This window comes from Ceratotherium simum, chromosome 28 (genome assembly GCF_057802395.1).
Source record: "Ceratotherium simum simum isolate JZ-2026a chromosome 28, ASM5780239v1, whole genome shotgun sequence".
In the NCBI taxonomy this organism is placed as follows: Eukaryota; Metazoa; Chordata; class Mammalia; order Perissodactyla; family Rhinocerotidae; genus Ceratotherium; species Ceratotherium simum.
This window is the reverse complement of record NC_141927.1, coordinates 35,443,541-35,462,883: the sequence shown is the minus strand read 5'-3', so window position 1 is coordinate 35,462,883 and position 19,343 is coordinate 35,443,541. Positions and strand designations below refer to the sequence as shown.

General features: G+C 41.6%; 1 protein-coding gene across 1 annotated transcript in view; it reads right to left on the bottom strand.

The window, feature by feature from the left end:
* Positions 1–19,343, bottom strand: part of ADAM9 (ADAM metallopeptidase domain 9) — a 155,055-nt gene that overhangs the window by 121,122 nt on the left and 14,590 nt on the right. The window contains exon 4 of the mRNA XM_004428881.3: positions 2,546–2,624. Within this exon, the coding sequence (XP_004428938.1) occupies positions 2,546–2,624 (79 nt within the window). The remainder of the gene's footprint in view (positions 1–2,545; positions 2,625–19,343) is intronic.

Genomic DNA, 19,343 nt, shown 5'->3' with positions numbered 1-19,343 from the left:
GTTTAGTAGGCTCTACCATCTAGTTTTGTGTAAGTACACTCTATGATGTTTGCACAACAACAAAAGGGCCTAACTATGTATTTCTCACAACATATCCCTGTAGTTAAGTGATGCATGACTATAATAGAAGCTCTCTTATGTGACATGACTGAAATCCGGCACTTGGTCACTTAATCTACCAACTTGATGGTATTTTTTTAATAAGTTTTCCCAGGCCTTCAATTTAGTTTAAAAAAATTGCAAATCGTACTTCATAAGTTTACAAAACACCTAATTAAATTGCATGATTACAGTAAAGGTACAAACGGTATAAACAATTTTGGAAACACACAAACTGTATGCAAAAACCTCAACTAGTGGGAGCAGAAGTGCACAGAACTGTCAGAGAACAGCCTACCAGCCAGCCTTGGGCAGTCGATATATTTTTCAGAGGAAACAAAGAGCATTAATTAATTAAGGGAGTTAGTTAAGAGACTTTCTAATGCATTTGCAAGGTACCCCAAAGTTCTAAGACAGCAATTTGGAGTTTTATTTCACACAGCAACTCATATAAAGTGGTTATTAAAACTGTTTCTTTGTGAAAATGGCCTTGTGAAAACACTGATAATGAAAGCCAGATGATAGCTTTACAAAATTACTTTAATCTTAAATAACAGGCACTTAAAATTTCTCAGTGTAACTTAATTGCATTTTATGGACAAAAGTATATGTCATTATGATATCTGACAATCTAGCCACATACAAAAAATTCCCAGTACCAGTCTTAATTGGTATCTCAAATCTACAGTCACACTTTGATTTATCTGAACAATATTGAATAAGCAAGAAATAAGTGAAAGACTCCACCTGTCTTAGTTTGTATTTTTCAAACACCCAGGAAAGCTCAATTCCATAATAATACTTGAAGATAACAGCTGCATAAATTTCTATGTAACTGAAATCTATTTTTAGCAGTTTTAAGCATATATACTTTCAGTAATAAGAGACAATAATGATATTTACTGAGTTAAAAATTGTCAGACTGACTGTTCTAAGTATCTTACAAGTATTAACACATTTAAGCCTCCCACTAACTCCATGAGGTTGTAATTATTATTCCCATTTTAAGGTGAGGATACTAAGACACAAACAAATTTGTTTTGTTTTGTTTTGTTTTGTTTTGGTGAGGGAAATCAGCCCTGAGCTAACATCCATGCTAATCCTCCTCTTTTTGCTGAGGAAGACTGGCTCTGAGCTAACATCTATTGCCAATCTTCCTCCTTTTTTTCTTCCCCAAAGCCCCAGTAGATAGTTGTATGTCATAGTTGCACATCCTTCTAGTTGCTGTATGTGGGACGCCGCCTCAGCATGGCCGGTGAAGCAGTGTGTCGGTGCGCGCCCGGGATCCGAACCCGGGCCGCCAGTAGCGGAGCGTGCGCACTTAACCGCTAAGCCACCAGGCCGGCCCAAGACACAAACAAATTTAACCAGCAAATAAATGATAGAGCCCAGGATTCAAATCCAAACAGTGTGTGTTTCCAGAACCCATGCCAAGAAACTCACGTCAAGGAAAAAAAATGCCTTTTTAAGATCACTGCCTTTGTCGAGTGGCAAAAATCATGTGGTCTTTGGCCTCGTGCCATAGTAATCTTTGGACGGGTGACTGGATACATGGATGAATGGATGGATGGATTATTTGTGATCTGTTTTATGCTATCATGTAAAGTTAAGCTCGTCTACTAATTTGCTATTAAACAATGGACAAACAGAAAACTAAGATAAAAGAACAAGAAAGAGGACCAGAAAAGGAAAGGGCTAAGTCAGTATTTCCCTTTTTTTCTAGGTACCAATAATTAATCTAAAATAAAGGTTTTGCCTTCTGTTTACTGGAAGAGTGCTGCAAAAGTGCATAACTAACATAAACAATTCAGCCTAGCAAAACTTTACAAAGCTCAGGTGAAAAGTAATATATGTTTAATGGGAACAAAGACTTCTCACGAAAGCTATTGCAAAAGAAAAAAATACATAACACCTAACTGCCAAAAAGGACAGTGAAACACTCTTCCTGAACAAAATCAGAAATGTTTATGCTCTAATTAAACAATATATGAAGCCAAATTCTACATCTGCCAACTATTTCAAATATTTGTTTTTTCTTTAGTGTTTGTTCTTTACTAACAAATTAGTACTAATGGCAAGTCAAACAGTTTAATACGGAAGTAAGATGTGCTTTTGGAGATATTAACTTTCAGCAAAAAAAAATCTATTTTCAAAATATATCAAACATTCCCCCTTCATAATCAGTAACAATTATCGTTAAATAGAAGATTATTTTCCTGGTCTTTAAAAAGACACTTGAATACTGAGTACCCGGAGAGCTCTAAGGTACAGTTTAGTCAATGTAAATGCCAACACCACCCCCATCCAGGACAACTCCATGTATCATAATGTCAAAGGTGGCCCTCGGAGTTTCGCGATGTAACAGTACTGAGTACCTGAACCGAATTCATTTTAAAATTATAATTGTTTTAAATTCTACTCTAGGATCAAGAGGAAAATATATTACCTGTGTATCAGGATGGTCAGAGATCAGAGTCCCTTCCTTGTCGTAGGTATAAACTACAAAATCTTTGGGCAAAAGGTCTCTGGAAGAGGAATAAAATACACCATTTAAAATTATTTTAAATTTAAACAATTCAAACATACAGTGGCACCTGGAAATCCAGCAAAATTACTTATAGGGTGAACTAAGGGGTCATTACTGTCTTGGACAGATCAAGGCTTCTGATGGCAGATCCAACAATCGAAGAGGTTTCTCTCTTTTGCAATAAATTGAGAAATGCGGACAAGGGCATTGTCCTTCCAAGAAAGAGAGGGAAAAAATAAAGTAAGAAGCAACAGTGAGACAGGTGTGCACAGGCCTGGTCCAGTCATCTTGGGAAAGCTGTCTCCATCAGATGCCGTCCACTACAATTCCTGGAAATCTTTAATTTCAGGTCAGAGTGTGCAGGTCCAGTCAGGGTTAGCTGCCTTCTTTAGGTGTGACACATGAATCCAAGAGTTTGTGAATGTCTGGAGTTTGGCAGCACAAGAGTTAGTGAACAGTATCTGACAGGGGCCTTTCTAGCGAGGCTAGAGAGAGTACTTGTGGAGGTGTCTTTTTCAGTAGACAAAATCTCCAGGTTGCAGAGTGTGTTGTTTGGGGTTTTTGTCTCCCAGGAGCACGCTGTGAAAAGACTGCTCTACTAAAGCATGGTTATTTTCAACAAAAGCAATTAGGTCTTCATGATATTGAAGTATGCCTCCCTTTATCGGCTGTGGATTAAAAGAAGCAGGAGCCAAGCACATGGGATGTCCAGTAATTATCTCAAAAGGTACGTTTATGAGTCCCGAAATGGGTAGACCTAAGATTTAGAAGAACCAGTGGCAGTGCTTCTGGCCAGGGTATCTGGTGGGTTTCTACAAACTTCGCCAAATGAGTCTTAATAACACTGTTAGTGTGCTTGACCAGACCAGAAAACTGAGGATGATAAGCACAGTGAAAGCACTGCAGAACTGGCCAAAACTCCACAGAGCTGTTGAAGTACTTGACTGGTGAAATGAGTTCTTGGTCACCATGAAGTTCGAGGGGGCGTTCTTTTCTAAAGTTCGAGGATTAATCTTTTCTGAAAGAATTTTAGCCACAGAAATAGCAGTGGCCTGTCTACAAGGGAAAGTTTCAGTCCAGTGAGAAAACACACAGGCCATGACCAAGACACAGTTATATCCATGAGACGGGGGAAGCTGTATGAAATCCATTTGCCAAATCTTGAATGGTACACTGGGCAATTTAAAGTGTCCGGGAGCGGTGAAGACAGGTTTTCTTGAATTGTATTTGGGACAGGTAGGGCAAGCAAAATAGGCACCTTCTTCGGCCTTATTAATATTTCCCCACCAGTACTGATGCATAAAGGTTACCATTTTATCAGTGGACCAATGATTCAAGGCATGTATGGTGGTTAGCAATGGGAACTTTAGACCCTCCAGCAGGACTGGGTTGCTATTTGGCCTGAACCATTTTGTCAAACCAACAATTGTTGAATTTCCAATCTTGTTTTTTCCTTCTCTGAGGCCAATTATTGGGCTTCTCTAGCCAGTTCTCTTAAGTTATCATTTGGGGAAATATCCCTTTGGACAATGACAGAGGTTCCTTTAAGGGCTGCATTCCTTGCAGAAGTGTCAGCAAGGTGACTTCCTTTAGCTTCCAAAAAAACAAGCTTAGAATGTCCCAGGATCTTAATAATAGCTAAAGCAACAGGTAAAAGTAAAGCATCCAATAATTCCTGCCCATAAAGGCCATTTTTAATTTTATTTCTGCCGGAAGTAAGGAAATCACATTGCTTCCACAACAGTCCAAAATCATGACCTACTCTAAAAGCATATCTACTATCAGTATAAATATTGGCAGTTCTGCCCCTGGTTAGGGTGTGGGCCCATGTGAGTGCATACAATTCAGCTTGTTGAGCCACAGTAGCCAAAGGCAAAGGTGCTGCTTCACATCAAAAGGTGTTGATACCGCATATCCAGGACAGTATTTGCCATTGTCACCCTTTAAATAAGAACCATCAGTGAACCAGAGAAGTCAGCCTTACTCAAACGCATTTCCTGCAGATCATCACAAGAAGTCAGGAGGTGATCCATCAGTGTTAAGCAGTTGTGAGGGACTTCGCCAGTAATGGAGGGGAGAAGAGTAGCAGGATTGAGGTTATTGCAACTAGAAAGAGTTATATGAGGAACAGTTAGTAAGAGGATCTCGTAAGAGATGAGACAGCTGGCTGAAAGATGCTGAGTGTGGTACGAATTCAGGAAGGCTTCCATCACATGGGGTACAAAGACGGCTAAAGGAGATCCCACAACGATTTTCTCAGTGGCCTTAACCAAAAAGGCAGTGGCAGTAATGGCCCTAAGGTAAGGAGGGTACCCTTGTGCCACAGGGTCCAGTTACTGGCTATAATACCCTAGGTCAATGGTGGTCCCTGTGTTTTTGGGTGAGCAACCCAAGGATACTCCCTTTCTTTTTATATACAAAAAGGAAAAAAAGAATCTGATAATTGGGATGCCCAAGGGCAGGGGGGTTCATCAAGATCTCCTTTAAGGCTTTAAAGTCTATGTCATCCTGTTCTTCCCATAAAATTGAATCAGGGTTGTCATCATTTAGTAAATCATACAGAGGTGTGGCCAAAAGAGAGAAATTTGCAATTCAATTTCAACAAAAGCCAACAAACCTAGAAAACATCGCAGCTGACGTTTAGTTTTGGGTTTTGGAAAACTCAGGACACCATGAAGTCTTTCTGGATCTAGGTGTAGCCCTTGTTCTGATATCAGATGCCCTAAATACCGAACCTGGGTTTGGACAAAGTGCAATTTTTCCTCAGTGACCTTGTGTCCCTTAAAGGCTAAAAGCTTTAGCAAGCGGATGCTATCTTCCTGTAAGAAGGCTTAGGAGGGAGAGCAAAGAAGCAAATGTCCAAATACTGCAACAAAGTACAGCCTGTAGGAAAATTGACATCATCCAGACCAGCCTTCAGGATTTGTGAGAAATAAGGACTTTCAGTAAAACCCTGAGGCATTACTGCCCAGACCATTCTTCCCAAGTGAAGGCAAAAAGATTCCAGCCTTACTAACTGGAATACTAAAGAATGTACTGCATAAATTAATTATACTGAAAAATTTGCTTTCAATAGGAATGGATGTCAGTAACATACGGGGGGTTAGGAACAACAGGGTGTTAGGAACAACAGGGTGCCGAGGGATGGAACAACAGGGTGCCGAGGGATAACAATGTTGTTTATTGCTCGGAGGTCCTGGACAAACCTCCACCCTCAGCCATTGTTTTCTCACAGGCAAAACAGGAGGTTAAACGGACTAGTGCAGGGCCTTATAGTCCTCTATTATCAGCTTAATGCCCTGGAGGGCCTCTTTATTTATAGAGTATTGATTAATTCTGGGAAGAGGCTTTGAGAAATCTATTTGGATCTTAACAGGAGGTGGACTGTGGATTCTGCCAATATCGGTTGTGAATTTTGCCCATAAAGAGGGTGGTAGCTGATCTTATAGGGACAAATGACTAGTGTCCTTGAAATTAGCTTTAATGTCATCAGAGACAAAGCAAATAAAAAATGTTGAAGGGTCATTTAATTCACCTAGTTGACCATTTGGTTGCTGCTGTCAAATTCTAGAATTATTTCCCCCTTTCGGGAGAAAGAAATTCCAGCATGGTATTCTTCTAAGAAATCTTGGCCCAATAAATGAACAGGAGCGGAAGAACCAAGACGAACAGGGTGGGTATCTCTCAAAGGGCCTAAATAAAAGGGAATGGGTTTAGAGACAGGTGCCTGCTGAGGTCTGTCTGAGACCCCACTGTCTGCACTATTTCAGTACTCCACGGCAGCGGCTGCATGACAGCAGCGGGGTGGAGCACGAAGAGCACGGCTCCGGAGTCACTAAGCACAAAGACAGACTCACTCCCAATCTGGAGAGGGGTTCCCCCAAGGAGACTAAGGGGAAGAACTCGGAGCCTCATCACTGGGGATTAGGAAGGCACTGGAAAGGGTGGTTAGAGGGCTGAAAACCCCTGGAGCGCTTATGCTTACGAGAGCATCTCTTCAAATGCCCTAGTTTTTTATAATAACAGCAGAGACCGGAAAATTTCTGGTTACGTCTAGAGCCCTCCATTTGCTGAAGCTAAAAATTAAGGATTTTTGTGGTCGTCCTTTTACTTGAATCATCTAGGGTGCGAGCGAGAGGATTCGCTAGACTGACAAAATCTGGAGTGCACACAGTCTCCCATACCATCCTGGTCCTTTTTACTAGAAGGGAAAGGCCCTGGCTCAGCCCACTAATAAACACAGAATGAAAGGCCACCCTAGTGGATTTAACATCAATGGAGAGGCCAGAATTTTCTTTCTTTATTTTTGTTTTTTGTGAGGAAGATCGGCCCTGACCTAACATCTGCCAATCCCCCTCTTTTTTTGCTGAGGAAGACTGGCCCTGGGCCAACATCCCTGCCCATCTTCCTCCACTTTACATGGGACGCCGCCACAGCATGGCCTGACAAGCGGTGAGCCAGCACACGCCCAGGATCCGAACCAGCAAACCCCCGGCCGCCGCAGCGGAGTGCGCGCAATCGCTTGCGCCACCTCGCCGGCCCCCAGAATTTTCTTTAAAAGTGACCTATGGGGCCGGCCGCGTGGCACAGGCGGTTAAGTGCATGCACTCGCTGCGGTGGCCCCGGGTTCGCCGGTTGGGATCCCAGGCGCGCACCGACGCACCACTTGTTAAGCCATGCTGTGGCGGCGTCCCATGTAAAGTAGAGGAAGGTGGGCACGGATGTTAGCCCAGGGCCAGTCTACCTCAACAAAAAAGAGGATTGGCATCGGATGTTAGCTCAGGGCTGGTCTTCCTCACCAAAAAAAAAAAAAGCAACCTGAAGCCTATTATAATAGTCATGAACAGGTTCATCAGGCTTTCGTGAGCATGCCTGAATTTTGTTCCAATCACCAGGCTAAGGAAAAGCTATTGTACTTGTTCGGTGAAGCTCTCTAGTGAGTGTTCCAGTATCTTGCCAAAAGTTAGGGGTCTGTTTTCCCAAATCTCTTTCAGGGTTTTCCCATCAGGCAAGTTTCATCCAATGCTGGGCCTGACCTTCCCCAACAAGCATGTGGACTAACTAATATAAATCTGAGAAGCCAGGTTGATATGTTTAAAGAACTATGTTAAATTCTTCAGCAAACTTTTGGGGGTCCTCAGTTACCTTGGGGAACTCTTGAACTATGGCTCGCAATTCAACTTTAGTCCAGGGAACATAAGAAATCTGGGGATTATTTGGATCCTCAGAAGACTTAACTTTAAATGGGCAGGTTCTGACAGGCTCAGAGGAGGAGTGGGGAGAGGTTCACAGAACAGAAGTTCGGCAAGAGAATTAGAATGGGGAAGTGGAGGGTATGGAGGAGGTAGGGGAAGTGCAGAAGAGAAAGAGGAAGATGGCATCAGGAGTGTCCTGAGACAAAGGAGCGAGGGGAGACCAATAAGATGGCGCCTGAGACAAAAAAGCCCGAGGAGGGGAACACGAGGCTTCAGAGACCATTTTGTTCTCCTTTAGTTGTTTGGTTGTCTAAAGTTTGGTTGTCTCAATCGATTAAGATATGGTGTTCTGCAGAGAGGCAATTTTAGAGTCCTGAATACATGTGGAGGCCTCAAGGTACCAATTAAAATAGGCAACCCATTCAGTCTGTTTAATTTCAGAGTCACAGCTTTCTTTTTTTTTTTTTTTTTTGGTGAGGAAGATCAGCCTTAAGCTAACATCCATGCCAATCCTCCTCTTTTTGCTGAGGAAGACCGGCCCTGAGCTAACATCTATTGCCAATCCTCCTCCTTTTTTCCCCTTTTTCTCCCCAAAGCCCCAGTAGATGGTTGTATGTTGTAGTTGCACATCCTGCTAGGTGCTGTATGTGGGATGCGGCCTCAGCATGGCTGGACAAGCAGTGCGTTGGTGCGCGCCCGGGATCCGAAACCAGGCTGCCAGTAGCAGAGCGCACGCACTTAACCACCAAGTCATGGGGCTGGCCCCACAGCTTTCTAATTTAGTACTGAGAAAAGCAAGTTTAGGAAGATTGAAAATTCCCCATAATGGCCATTGTTGTTCTCAATCATTTTTGGTTAAATCGATCCATTTAGTTAAAATTGAGCATGAGAAGGACCATCGTTTTTAAACATGAAACCAGCCGGGGTCCCTAAAGACGGGCTGCCTTTAGAGCATCCGGATGACTAGGATCCCGTTTCTCAAATTTTCCCAAGGACAAAAGAAAACTCCTAGCTAGCCTGATCCAAAAAGGAACCTTACCAAAGTTTCAGCATGCTTCCAAAAGGAAAATAACCAAGTACTCACCAAGGACTAAGCCTTGACACCAAGGATGAAGCCTTGACAACAAGGATGAAGACCTGAACCAGAAAGGACAAAGCCTTTCACAATCCCGAATAAAATCAGAGCTCAAAACACAAGGATCCACTGAGTGGAGCTCAGAATCCGGGAGGAGACTCACCAAACCAAAAGTAGGCGGCAACTCACAGAAGCAATGAGCACAAGGGGCTCGATGGGGGTACCTCACTCAATTCCGGGGGTCGTCACCTCTCCAGGTTCGCCTCCTCCAGATACTACTTTCTGACACCATTTAACGTCAACTTTGATTATTTTACCAGCAAAATGGGTTCATTTGGGAATAGCAAAGGAATTGCAATTCAGAACATGCAAACTATGGTGAACCATAGGCAAGTCCAGAGAACAAAGGAGGGAAGCTTGCTTTTACAGAGGAAAAGAAAGAGTTGGGAGGAGCTGTTCTAAATGAAAGTTCATTGGAGGAGAGCAAGAGTTCAGGGTGGCAACCGCTGCTCAGTGGCTGAGCTGTGGCATCTTCCATTGGCTGGGCTTGTTTGTGTGTGTGTGTGTGTGTGAGGAAGATCAGCCCTGAGCTAACATCCATGCTAATCCTCCTCTTTTTGCTGAGGAAGACCAACTCTGAGCTAACATCTATTGCCAATCCTCCTCCTTCCCCCCCCCGCCCCAAAGCCCCACTAGATAGTTGTATGTCATAGTTGCACATCCTTCTAGTTGCTGTATGTGGGACGCGGCCTCAGCATGGCTGGAGAAGCGGTGTGTCGGTGTGCACGTGGGATCCGAACCTGGGCCGCCAGTAGCAGAGCGCATGCACTTAACCGCTAAGCCACGGGGCCGGCCCTGGCTGGGCTTGTTGAAAGGCAAAAAGAAAGTCTTCCTTCCTCCTGCTGGGGTAGTAAAGTAGTACCCCACTTCCTGCTGGAGATGCAAGGTATGTCTCTTCCTGTTTGGGGTAACTGATGACGAGTGGTAAGGCATGAGAACTCCTCTACAGGCCTTCCTGACTCAATTGTAGTTGAGGTTTCCTTTTTTAATTTTTACATACAACTAGGGACACAACTCATCAGGCATTATCCCTAGAAGAGACAAGCAGGAATAAAAACTTTCACCTGAATTAAAGTACTTAAATTAATTAAATTATTATTTAAAGAAGGAGCTATCATAAATGGACTTGCATCTGAAATCATGTGCTTTACTTCCTCATAAAGAATGGTAAGCTGCACACTTGTTCTAATGGTCATAAAATGCTGGTTGCAAAAACCTAAGTAATGGCTTAAAATTTTTCTGATACATCTCATAGGAAAAGTATAAATTAGGTTATATAGTAATTATATTTCTAGAAGAAAAATAAGTGCTTATACTCTTTTCTAAAAGCCCTATATAAACAAGAAGCACTCATTGCCCTAACCTCCTAAGTACAGAGGCAAAATTTGTGTCAGTTGTTGGAAGAAACAATTATTGTTGATTCCTGAAGCTTCCTTGCATGTTAAGGGAGCTCATTAATGTAAACCACATGTATAAAGACAGGGTTATCTTTTGTTTAAGAAAAAAATATTCAGTGACACTTGTTAAAGATAGTAAGGCGGACTTTACTCAGGACCATCATGTTAAGTGTAGGGACCACTGCAATGGGATTTTATAGTGGGGGAGAGAGATCGGGCTCAACTCTAAATATAGCAGGGGCAAGTGGGAATTTATAGCCAAGGAGCAGGGTGGGGTCTATGGATGGAAAATTAGTAATAGAAAACATCAGAAGTGAGAAGGGTTCTAGTTAAACCAACCTAACAGATTCTTGCTGAAAATAGGCCAATCAGATATCACCTTGGGGGACGGGGGTGAAGGATAAGGAACCTGAACAGACATCCAGAGTGATCAGATATCGAGGGTGGGGGTTTCTTGCTAAACTGACTTAGGGTTCTTGCTAAAACTGGATTTTACAAGGAAGTGCACCAGTGGGCCTAGGATAGGGTTCAGCAGCCTGACTAAAGTTTAGTCACGCAAAGAATCTTTGTCAGTCTCTCCTCTTGTACAAGGAAAGACTTCTTTCCTCTGAACAACGTAAGTCAATTTTCTCATTTGGTCGCCTTTTGTTCATTAAGGACCAGCTGAATCATCTACTGGGCCTTGGTAGTAGAGGATATGTGCTAGATGGTGCTAGCAGCCAAGCATTTAACGAGGGGCGTTGCTATGAAAATAAAAGAAAAAAAAGATTAATAGTTGGAAACTCAGTTTCTGAGTCCAGTGGGCAGCAGTCAAGATTTTTAGACCTGAGCTTGAAGCATCTTTAGACGGTAGAACGAGGATGGCATTGGCCACCTGACAAGTTTTCCTGGTTTGCAGTTTGAATGTCTCTGGTGATGGCATCTGGTGTTCTGGTGAACTTTCTGAGTGGTCCATACAGCAGGAGGCACAAAAGTTGCCCATACATGATCTGCTGTGGTAATTTTTTTTTTTTAAGTTTATATCAAGTTGTCTAGGGTCAGCTTGCAGAACTTTGGGAAAAGCACAGTTTTAGTTCTCAGTGATTCCAAGTCCGAAGGGAGAAAAATCAGAAACGTTAATTTGGAGAGCTGTAGCCAGACACTGGAGGAAACTGGTAGAATTCAGGATTTGGTAAGGACTGGCAAAATGTGCAAGACGGAACCAGCAAGGGTGTGGTATAGCTTTCCATTAAGACAAAAAACTTTCTCTCTACAGCCACTCCCATTTCTGTCAAAGAAAATCAAAGTAAGAGTAATTTGTTTGCAAAGTAAGTCTAGTCTCATTAAACCTGGCCTGATTATTTGCATAAGTGCAGCAAAAATAGTAATTGACCACAAAGGCCCTTGTTTGAGTTTGATTTGCTGGAACATTTCATAAGGAATCTCAGATTGGACTTTCTAAAGCCTCTCAAGGCTAGGAAGCCAAGTCAAGACTTGTCACCAGATTTTGCCTGCAATATCTATAAATTAGGGTGAATTCCTCTCTTCTCGAGGTTCCCAAAATATCCTGAGGTTCTGAACCTGCCAGAAGTGACCTTCCTTACCTATAAAGCAGGAAACCCTGTAAAAGCCAGGTATAGGCTGTTTTTTCCCAAGCAGAGCTTTATAAACATTGGCTCCTTAAAGGCAACCTTAGTTCGTTAAAGTTGTCTGGTCTATCTAATTCGATGCACAGCATTCTCAAATATGACATTCCAGTCAAAGTCTTGGTAATATAACCAAGGTTTCCAATTGTGTTCCATTACAAGGACAGATTCTTACTGAACTTAGGCAAATAACTATATCGCCATGAAAATAAGAACACTCACTAAGAGTTTCCAAATTCTGGAGGGCTCAGGTAGGGAGAAAAGATAAATGTCTCAATTATGTTTACAAAGGTATAATTTACCAAATTGCTCTAAGTTATAGAAGCTTAAGAGAAAAAAGAAAAAGGTTTCTTCAAATCGAGAAAACAAAACATTGAAGAACCAGCAATATTTCAAACAAAAAAATCATAAAAAATTATAATAATCCTCATAAGTTCATTCAGTCCCATGTAATTAAAGTCTTATTCTGCTTGATCTTGGGTTAGCAGATTTATGAATCCATCAACTTCTTCATTAGTTCTGGAAATTCTTAGTTCAGTGGTATGGTCTCAAAGTTTTCAAATGATGCCATCATGGAGCATTCTCACCTGTAGCTGATTATAAACGCTTTCAGAGAAGAATCAGAGTAAAATAATAACTGTCTGTGAAAGACAAAAAACTTAAAAATATAACCTAAGAAGTTTCATCATCACTTTTTATTTGACGATGCTTCCCACATAATTTAACATATCAAGCTTAATTAGTTCAACATCTCTCTTTTTATAAGAAGACAAATCCTTTGAGATTTTTCCAGGGACCATCTGGGAAATCTCAAAGTAAGTCTGAGGTCAAAAAGACTCCACTTAGAAATTGATTTGGGGAAGCTGTCAAAATGTCAAAAGGCTTGAACACTTGGCTAAATAGGATTACAGGTCACTGTGAAATAATACTTAGTTATCCATTTGACCAAAGTCACAATTAAAAGATTTCAAAAGCAAATACAAAAAGTTATACAATTGTAAAAAATTCTTAGCTGTCTTAATATTGAGAATATTGGTTTTCCAGGGCTGGGCCAGCAGCGCAGCAGTTAAGTACGCGCGCTCTGCTGCGGTGGCGTGGGGTTCACATCCCGCGTGCACACCAACGCACCGCTTGTCAAGCCATGCTGTGGTGGTGGTGTCCCATATAAAGTGGAGGAAGGTGGGCACGGATTGTTAGCCCAGGGCCAGTCTTCCTCAGCAAAAAGAGGAAGATTGGCTATAGATATTAGCTCAGGGCTGATCTTCCTCACACACACAAAAGAGAAAGAGAGAGAGAATATTGGTTTTCTTAAATAATCAGACCTGATAAATATGACATGAAGCACAGGAAATTACTTTAAAACACAAAATCTTGTTTTCCCAGGCAGATAACTTAAAAAGTAAAGAAAAACAACTTTTTTTCACAATTTCTTATTAAGAGCAAACCAATAATCTATGTAAACTTTGTCGTTTTAACAGAGAAAGAGGAGCTGGCCCCGTGGTGTAGCGGTTAAGTGCACAAGCTCCGCTGCTGGCGGCCCGGATTCGGATTCCGGGCGTGCACCGACGCACCGGTTGTCAGGCCATGCTGTGGTGGCATACCACATAAAGTGGAGGAAGATCGGCATGGATGTTAGCTCAGAGCCGGTCTTCCTCGGCAAAAAGAGGAGGATTGGCATGGATGCTAGCTCAGGGCTGATCTTCCTCACAAAAAAAAAAACAAAAACAAAAACAGAGAAAGAAAACCAAATTCTGGTTTTGCATCAGTGTAATATTGATACTAAGGCAAATTACAAAAAAAACTTACAAATAAATCCATCCAATCTTAACCAGCTTTGACCACACAAGGAAAAATCCCTTTTCCAAGGTTCCTTTTCCATAAACCTAAAAAAATTTTCTTATATCCATTCAGCTTTTGTCCTACTCTTTCCTTCTTTCTCATTCTGGAACAACAACCAGTTGTTCTACTTTAGGACTATACCTTTCCTTATCAAAAATACATCTACTTTCCTTGCATACAGAGTTTTACTTTCTTTATCCTTATTATTGCTAATAGTTTCATTTACATATATTGATTAGATTTTTTAACCATTCATAACCCTGATTTTCAGTGAAAATTAGGAAGCAGGCAATTGTAAACTGTCTGCCACACACCATCATTCTGTAGCAAATTTATGAATATATAATTTCTTAATTTCTAGAGACTATATGTCTTTTTCATAGTACAATTCCTCATGTTTTTTGCTTTTGTTCTTTTGTGAGGAAGATCGGCCCTGAGCTAACATCTGTCAATCCTCCTCTTTTTGCTGAGGAAGACTGGCCCTGAGCTAACATCTGTACCCATCTTCCTCCACTTTATATGGGACGCTGCCACAGCATGGCTTAACAAGCGTGAGTCAGTGCGCGCCCGGGATCCGAACCGGCGAAACTGGGGCAGCCACAGTGGATCGTGCACACTTAACCACTTGCGCCACCAGCCGGCCCCAATTCCTTGTTTATTAACAGACCTAAATATATTTAGCTTCTCTATACCATATAAAAACAAGATGCCAAAGTAAAATAAAATTAAATTTATGTTTCAACATTTTATTTTACTTGGAAATGATCTAGACAGTAAATGAATATCCATCATTAACTTAGTATAGCTTTAAGGTTTCAAGCTATGAAAAATATTTTTGAAACGATTTTTAAGGAGACATTATAAAACATAATTATCACTGAAAAGTTTATTTATAAACTTTTATCCCATTTACATCTATTTAATTTTCTTGTTCTTAACAATTATGCTTGAATTACTCATGAAAATTTCATGAGACATTAATTAAACAAAGCTAGCCATCCATCATCTTAAGTTATTTTTCTTGTTGACAAATCAGGCAAGTATCAAAAAAAAATCATAGAGCAAAGAACCTAAAAAGTTATACATGATTCTTCCCTCCTTTTTTTTTTTAACTGCTGTGCTTGACATATCAAGCAATTCCTTTTTATTATATATTTTGTTCTTAGGTTGGACTTATAGTTTATAATATTAAACATCTAGTAAAGATAACATAAGCTTGTTTGACTAGTAAACATACGTAGAAAAAAACTGTATATCTGCATTATATATTTAATGCTGACAACTCTGAAGTTGTCAGAGTTTATCAACAATTTTATCAACAGTTTAAAAACTGGCTTAATTTACCAAAGATTATCCCAGATCACATGAACTTAAAAAAAACACTTGGGTTAGTGTCTATATTTCTGAGAGTTTTAGGAAAACTTAATTTATATCAGTGCTGATTTATCCCTAAGCCAATTTGAACAGAACTCCTTTAAGGGATTTTATACATTAATTTGGTAATACCACCTGGAGGCAGGAAACGATCACACATCTATAACATAGAGAGACGTCCATAAACATAGAGACAGACACAAACAGAGATCTTACAGCTTTCACTCTAAAATGTTAGCCATGAGACAGTGAAACGGTAATACGGTCTCACTGGTTTATCTCCACCTTGTATTTTTATCCGAATTGTGTTTCTAGCAAATGCAACAAGATTATCGTCCTACCAATATTTGTGGAGGAGACTTTTAAGATTTTCTTTTGCCATGATACGTCATCTTATGGAGGCTGTAGACTACATTTTAGGCAAGGGACTGAGGAGACATCTATCTGCTGTCTGGACCTTTCCAAAGGCCATGTGAGTGAACAAATCACCCAGTTCTATTCCCAAATTGCCCTTTTTTCTCTTTTCAGCCTCAGGTAGTTGCTTTCAGGGGTATCTGAGTCCCTTGAGAGCCCCTAATGGAGGGCAGGGGGCCTAAAATTCAAGTGACGGTAGGGAGCTGAGGAGCTGAAGCAGGAAGGGATGTAGTCTAACAGGGATGGACAGAGGGATAGAGGAAGTAGGGGTTTGGAGGAGGACATATCAAAGGATTCGGGAGGAGAGGAGATTGAAGGTGATAAGAGGAGGAAGGAGGAACAGAAGCAGAGGGAAAGGAGGAGTATTAGAGGAATCAATTTGGGGAGATCCCTATTTTCCCAAAGAGGCCAATGAAGTTCCAAATTATCCTCAGCAAAACCATGCCAACAAGAAAGGAAGCAGTCATAGCAGAAACTTGCAGGAGTTTGAGAAAAAGGTTTCAGTTGACTGAGAAGTGTCCATGGGAGAAGCAGGATCCAACAGAGAGAACAGACAGACCTCACAGAGAGCCACGAAGAAGAGACCTCCAGCCCAGGGAGTCAGGGAATAATGCCCCTCAGAACAAGGAGCCAGGAAGACCTTCCACCCCAGGAGGAATCTTGCAAAAGACGCCTGGGATTCTAACCCAGCTTCAGAGAATATACACAAAATCTTAGGAATCAAAATCTGTCCTTACCAGCTTCAAGGACGTTTGTCTGGAGAAGCGGTTCAGGAGTCAGATTCACCAACAGATCCCCAGTCAATCAGTCAGGAGTAAAGACAAAGGCTTCAAAGTCGCGGACTTAGAGTCCTGAGTGAGAGGTCTGGGGGTCCAGTGATGAATCTGATCCTATCTAAATTATGGCATCATGAGTGTCAAAGAAAAAAGATACTCAATGACACTTGTTAAAGATGGTAAGGCAGACTTTACTCAGGACCATCACAATGAGATAAGTGTAGGTATCATTGCAGTGGATCTTACAGTGGGGGAGAGAGATCAGGCTCAACTCCAAATACAGCATGGGCAAGCGGGAATTTACAGCCAAAGAGCAGGGTGGGCTGTCAATGGATGGCAAATTACAAACAGGAAACATCAGGGGTGAGGGAGGCTCTGGCTAAACCGACCTAACAGAGTCTTACTTAAGACAGGCCAGGGTGATCAGACATCACCTGGGGGATGGTGAAGACTAAGGAACCTGATCCGATTTCTAGAGTGATCAGGTATCGAAGGTAGAAGTTCCTGCTAAAGTGACTTAGCAAAGTTCTTGCCAAAACTGGATTTTACAAGGAAGTACACAGATGGGCCTAGGAGAAGGCTCATGAGCCTGAATGAAGTTTGGTCAAGCAAAGAATCTTTGTCATTTGCAGAAGTGGAGCAGCTCTATGCTTATCTCCAGGGCTTACAGACAAGTCAGGGATGCAGTGTGCTAGCTAGTGACTTATAATGTGACATTTAAAGTTCTAAACTCCCCTGGAGGCATCCAGGACCAGCTGGTCTATATTGTTTGCAGATGGATAGATTGATGGTTTGCATGCAGTTTCATCAGTTACACAGCCTGACTTTAGCTACCTGACCAGTGTGGTATAAAAGACCCCTTCTGTAAACCTGTGCCTGGGCTCCCCTTCACACATATCTCAGTGGTTTGTAACCTGAAGACAAAGCGTGTCTGTGCAACTGGGAAAGGCCCCTGGGGGGCTCTGCCTGGAAGTTTTCAAATCCCTTGATGATTACTTGCACTTTCTTTTTCCTGATGTACTGTCTCCTTTACCTTTATTAAAGTCTACTTGAATGAGCTTGGGTGTAGCCCGTGGAGTCTTGAGTCCTCCCAATTATCCAATCCTGTCCAGTCACTGCAGTCTCCCCTTCTCTCTCTCCCCCACACACCCTTTGCTCCCTCTAGTGGTGAATTTGAAAAGAATAAATTGCAGATGCTTGGCGTTCCTCTGTCCTTCTTCCTCTTTGGAAGTCAACGCCTGGCCAGTGAGAGCACAAATTCCACTATGCTTCGCCAAAAGCAGGCCTGCCACCATGTAGCACTGACACGAATGGCTAAATCTGCCTGATACTGGGGTTCAAGATTAGTAGGTCCACCAGGCTCTCATTCTAAGCTAAATCCTGCAACCCAACCCTTATCAATAATAAAAGTGATGTCCCAACCCCCTATTTAACTTACCCTTCTACTTTATTTTTAAATTCGTTCAGCACAGGCAGTGAAACGGTGTGTTACCTTCTTTCCCACAACCCCTAGTCCCTGCCAAATACCTCAATGTAAGTAATTATGTATACTCCTCTACAAGGAAGTTTCATGGCTTGAACCAGATTCTCAAGAGATTCATGACCCAAAAAAAGTTAAGACCGCTATCCTAAAGGTGATGGGAGCAAAAAATAAACATTTACTCAAATATAGTCACTCTTTTAATGAATTTTATAATTTCCCCATTACTAGGGAGAGTATATCTGAGCTAATTTATTATAGGCTATCCACTCTAACTTTTTTTCATTAGTGATCACTAGTTTTGATGACCACTTTTCCAAAACATTCAAAGGCCTAACAACTCTTACAAATGCCTGGAAAAGTACCATTTGCCCACCGATTCAAGAAGCATGGGAATGTAGACCAGACATAGCACATACACATCGCTAGACGTCAGGTCAAACGACTTGCATTTGTGTCCCAGCTTGAACACTTACAAACTACGTGATGCTGAGCAAGTCAACAACCCTTCCTGAACCTTAGTATTATTATGCATAAAATGAGGACAATAAACACTGCTCTACAATGAAGCTGCTATGATAAATGAGATAAAGGTTATGAAAACGCTTTATAAGCTGAAAACTATGCAAACATAAGGAACTATTATTTTATTGAAATAATTTTAATTAACTTAATCTCCTTGTAGAAAGGAAGAGTGGGAGAAAATATTTAGACCTATTGGATTTTTGCACATACTGACATCATTACATAGGAGGTCAAGCAGGATCCCTCAGGAGTTTTGTGGGAATTAAATAAATAATACATCTAAAAGTACCTGGTACAGTGCCTGGAACATAGAAAACATCTAATAAATGTTAACTTCCATCAAATACAGTAGAAGCCTTCAGAAAGCCTCTCTGTCTGAAAATATCTGTCATGCTCCCTGAAATTCTGCCAGGGAGACTCAAACCCTTTGCCTCAGCATCCTCTTCTAAAATAAAAAGTGTTACTCAAATCTGAGGATGCACCAAAATCATCTGGAAAGCCTGCTAAAACACAGATTGCTGCGACACCTACCAAAATTCTGATTCATTCTAGGGTTGGATCCAAGAATTTGTGTTTCTAACTCCCAGGTGCCGCTGCTGCTGCTGGTTCCAGGACAATGCTCTGAGCAGCACTTCCTTAGACAGCAACACTTCACATCCCATCATTCACACCTCAGTGGAAACGGGTTTATTAGGTGGCTTTTTTTCTGGGATCTCTCACTAAAGATAGTGGAAGTTTTGCTACATAAGAAAAGGGAGAGACGGAACAGGATAGGCCACAGGAAAGTGGGGGGACTCAGCACAGTCAGAAAGCTTGGCATTTCAAGAAGCCAGCCAAAGACAGATTAGCAAGGTGGGACCAGGTGAAAACATGCCAAAATGAGGAGAATGGTTAAGAGGGGACGATGAGAGACTACTGTTATGGACTGAATGTTTGTGTCATCTCTCCCACCCACCC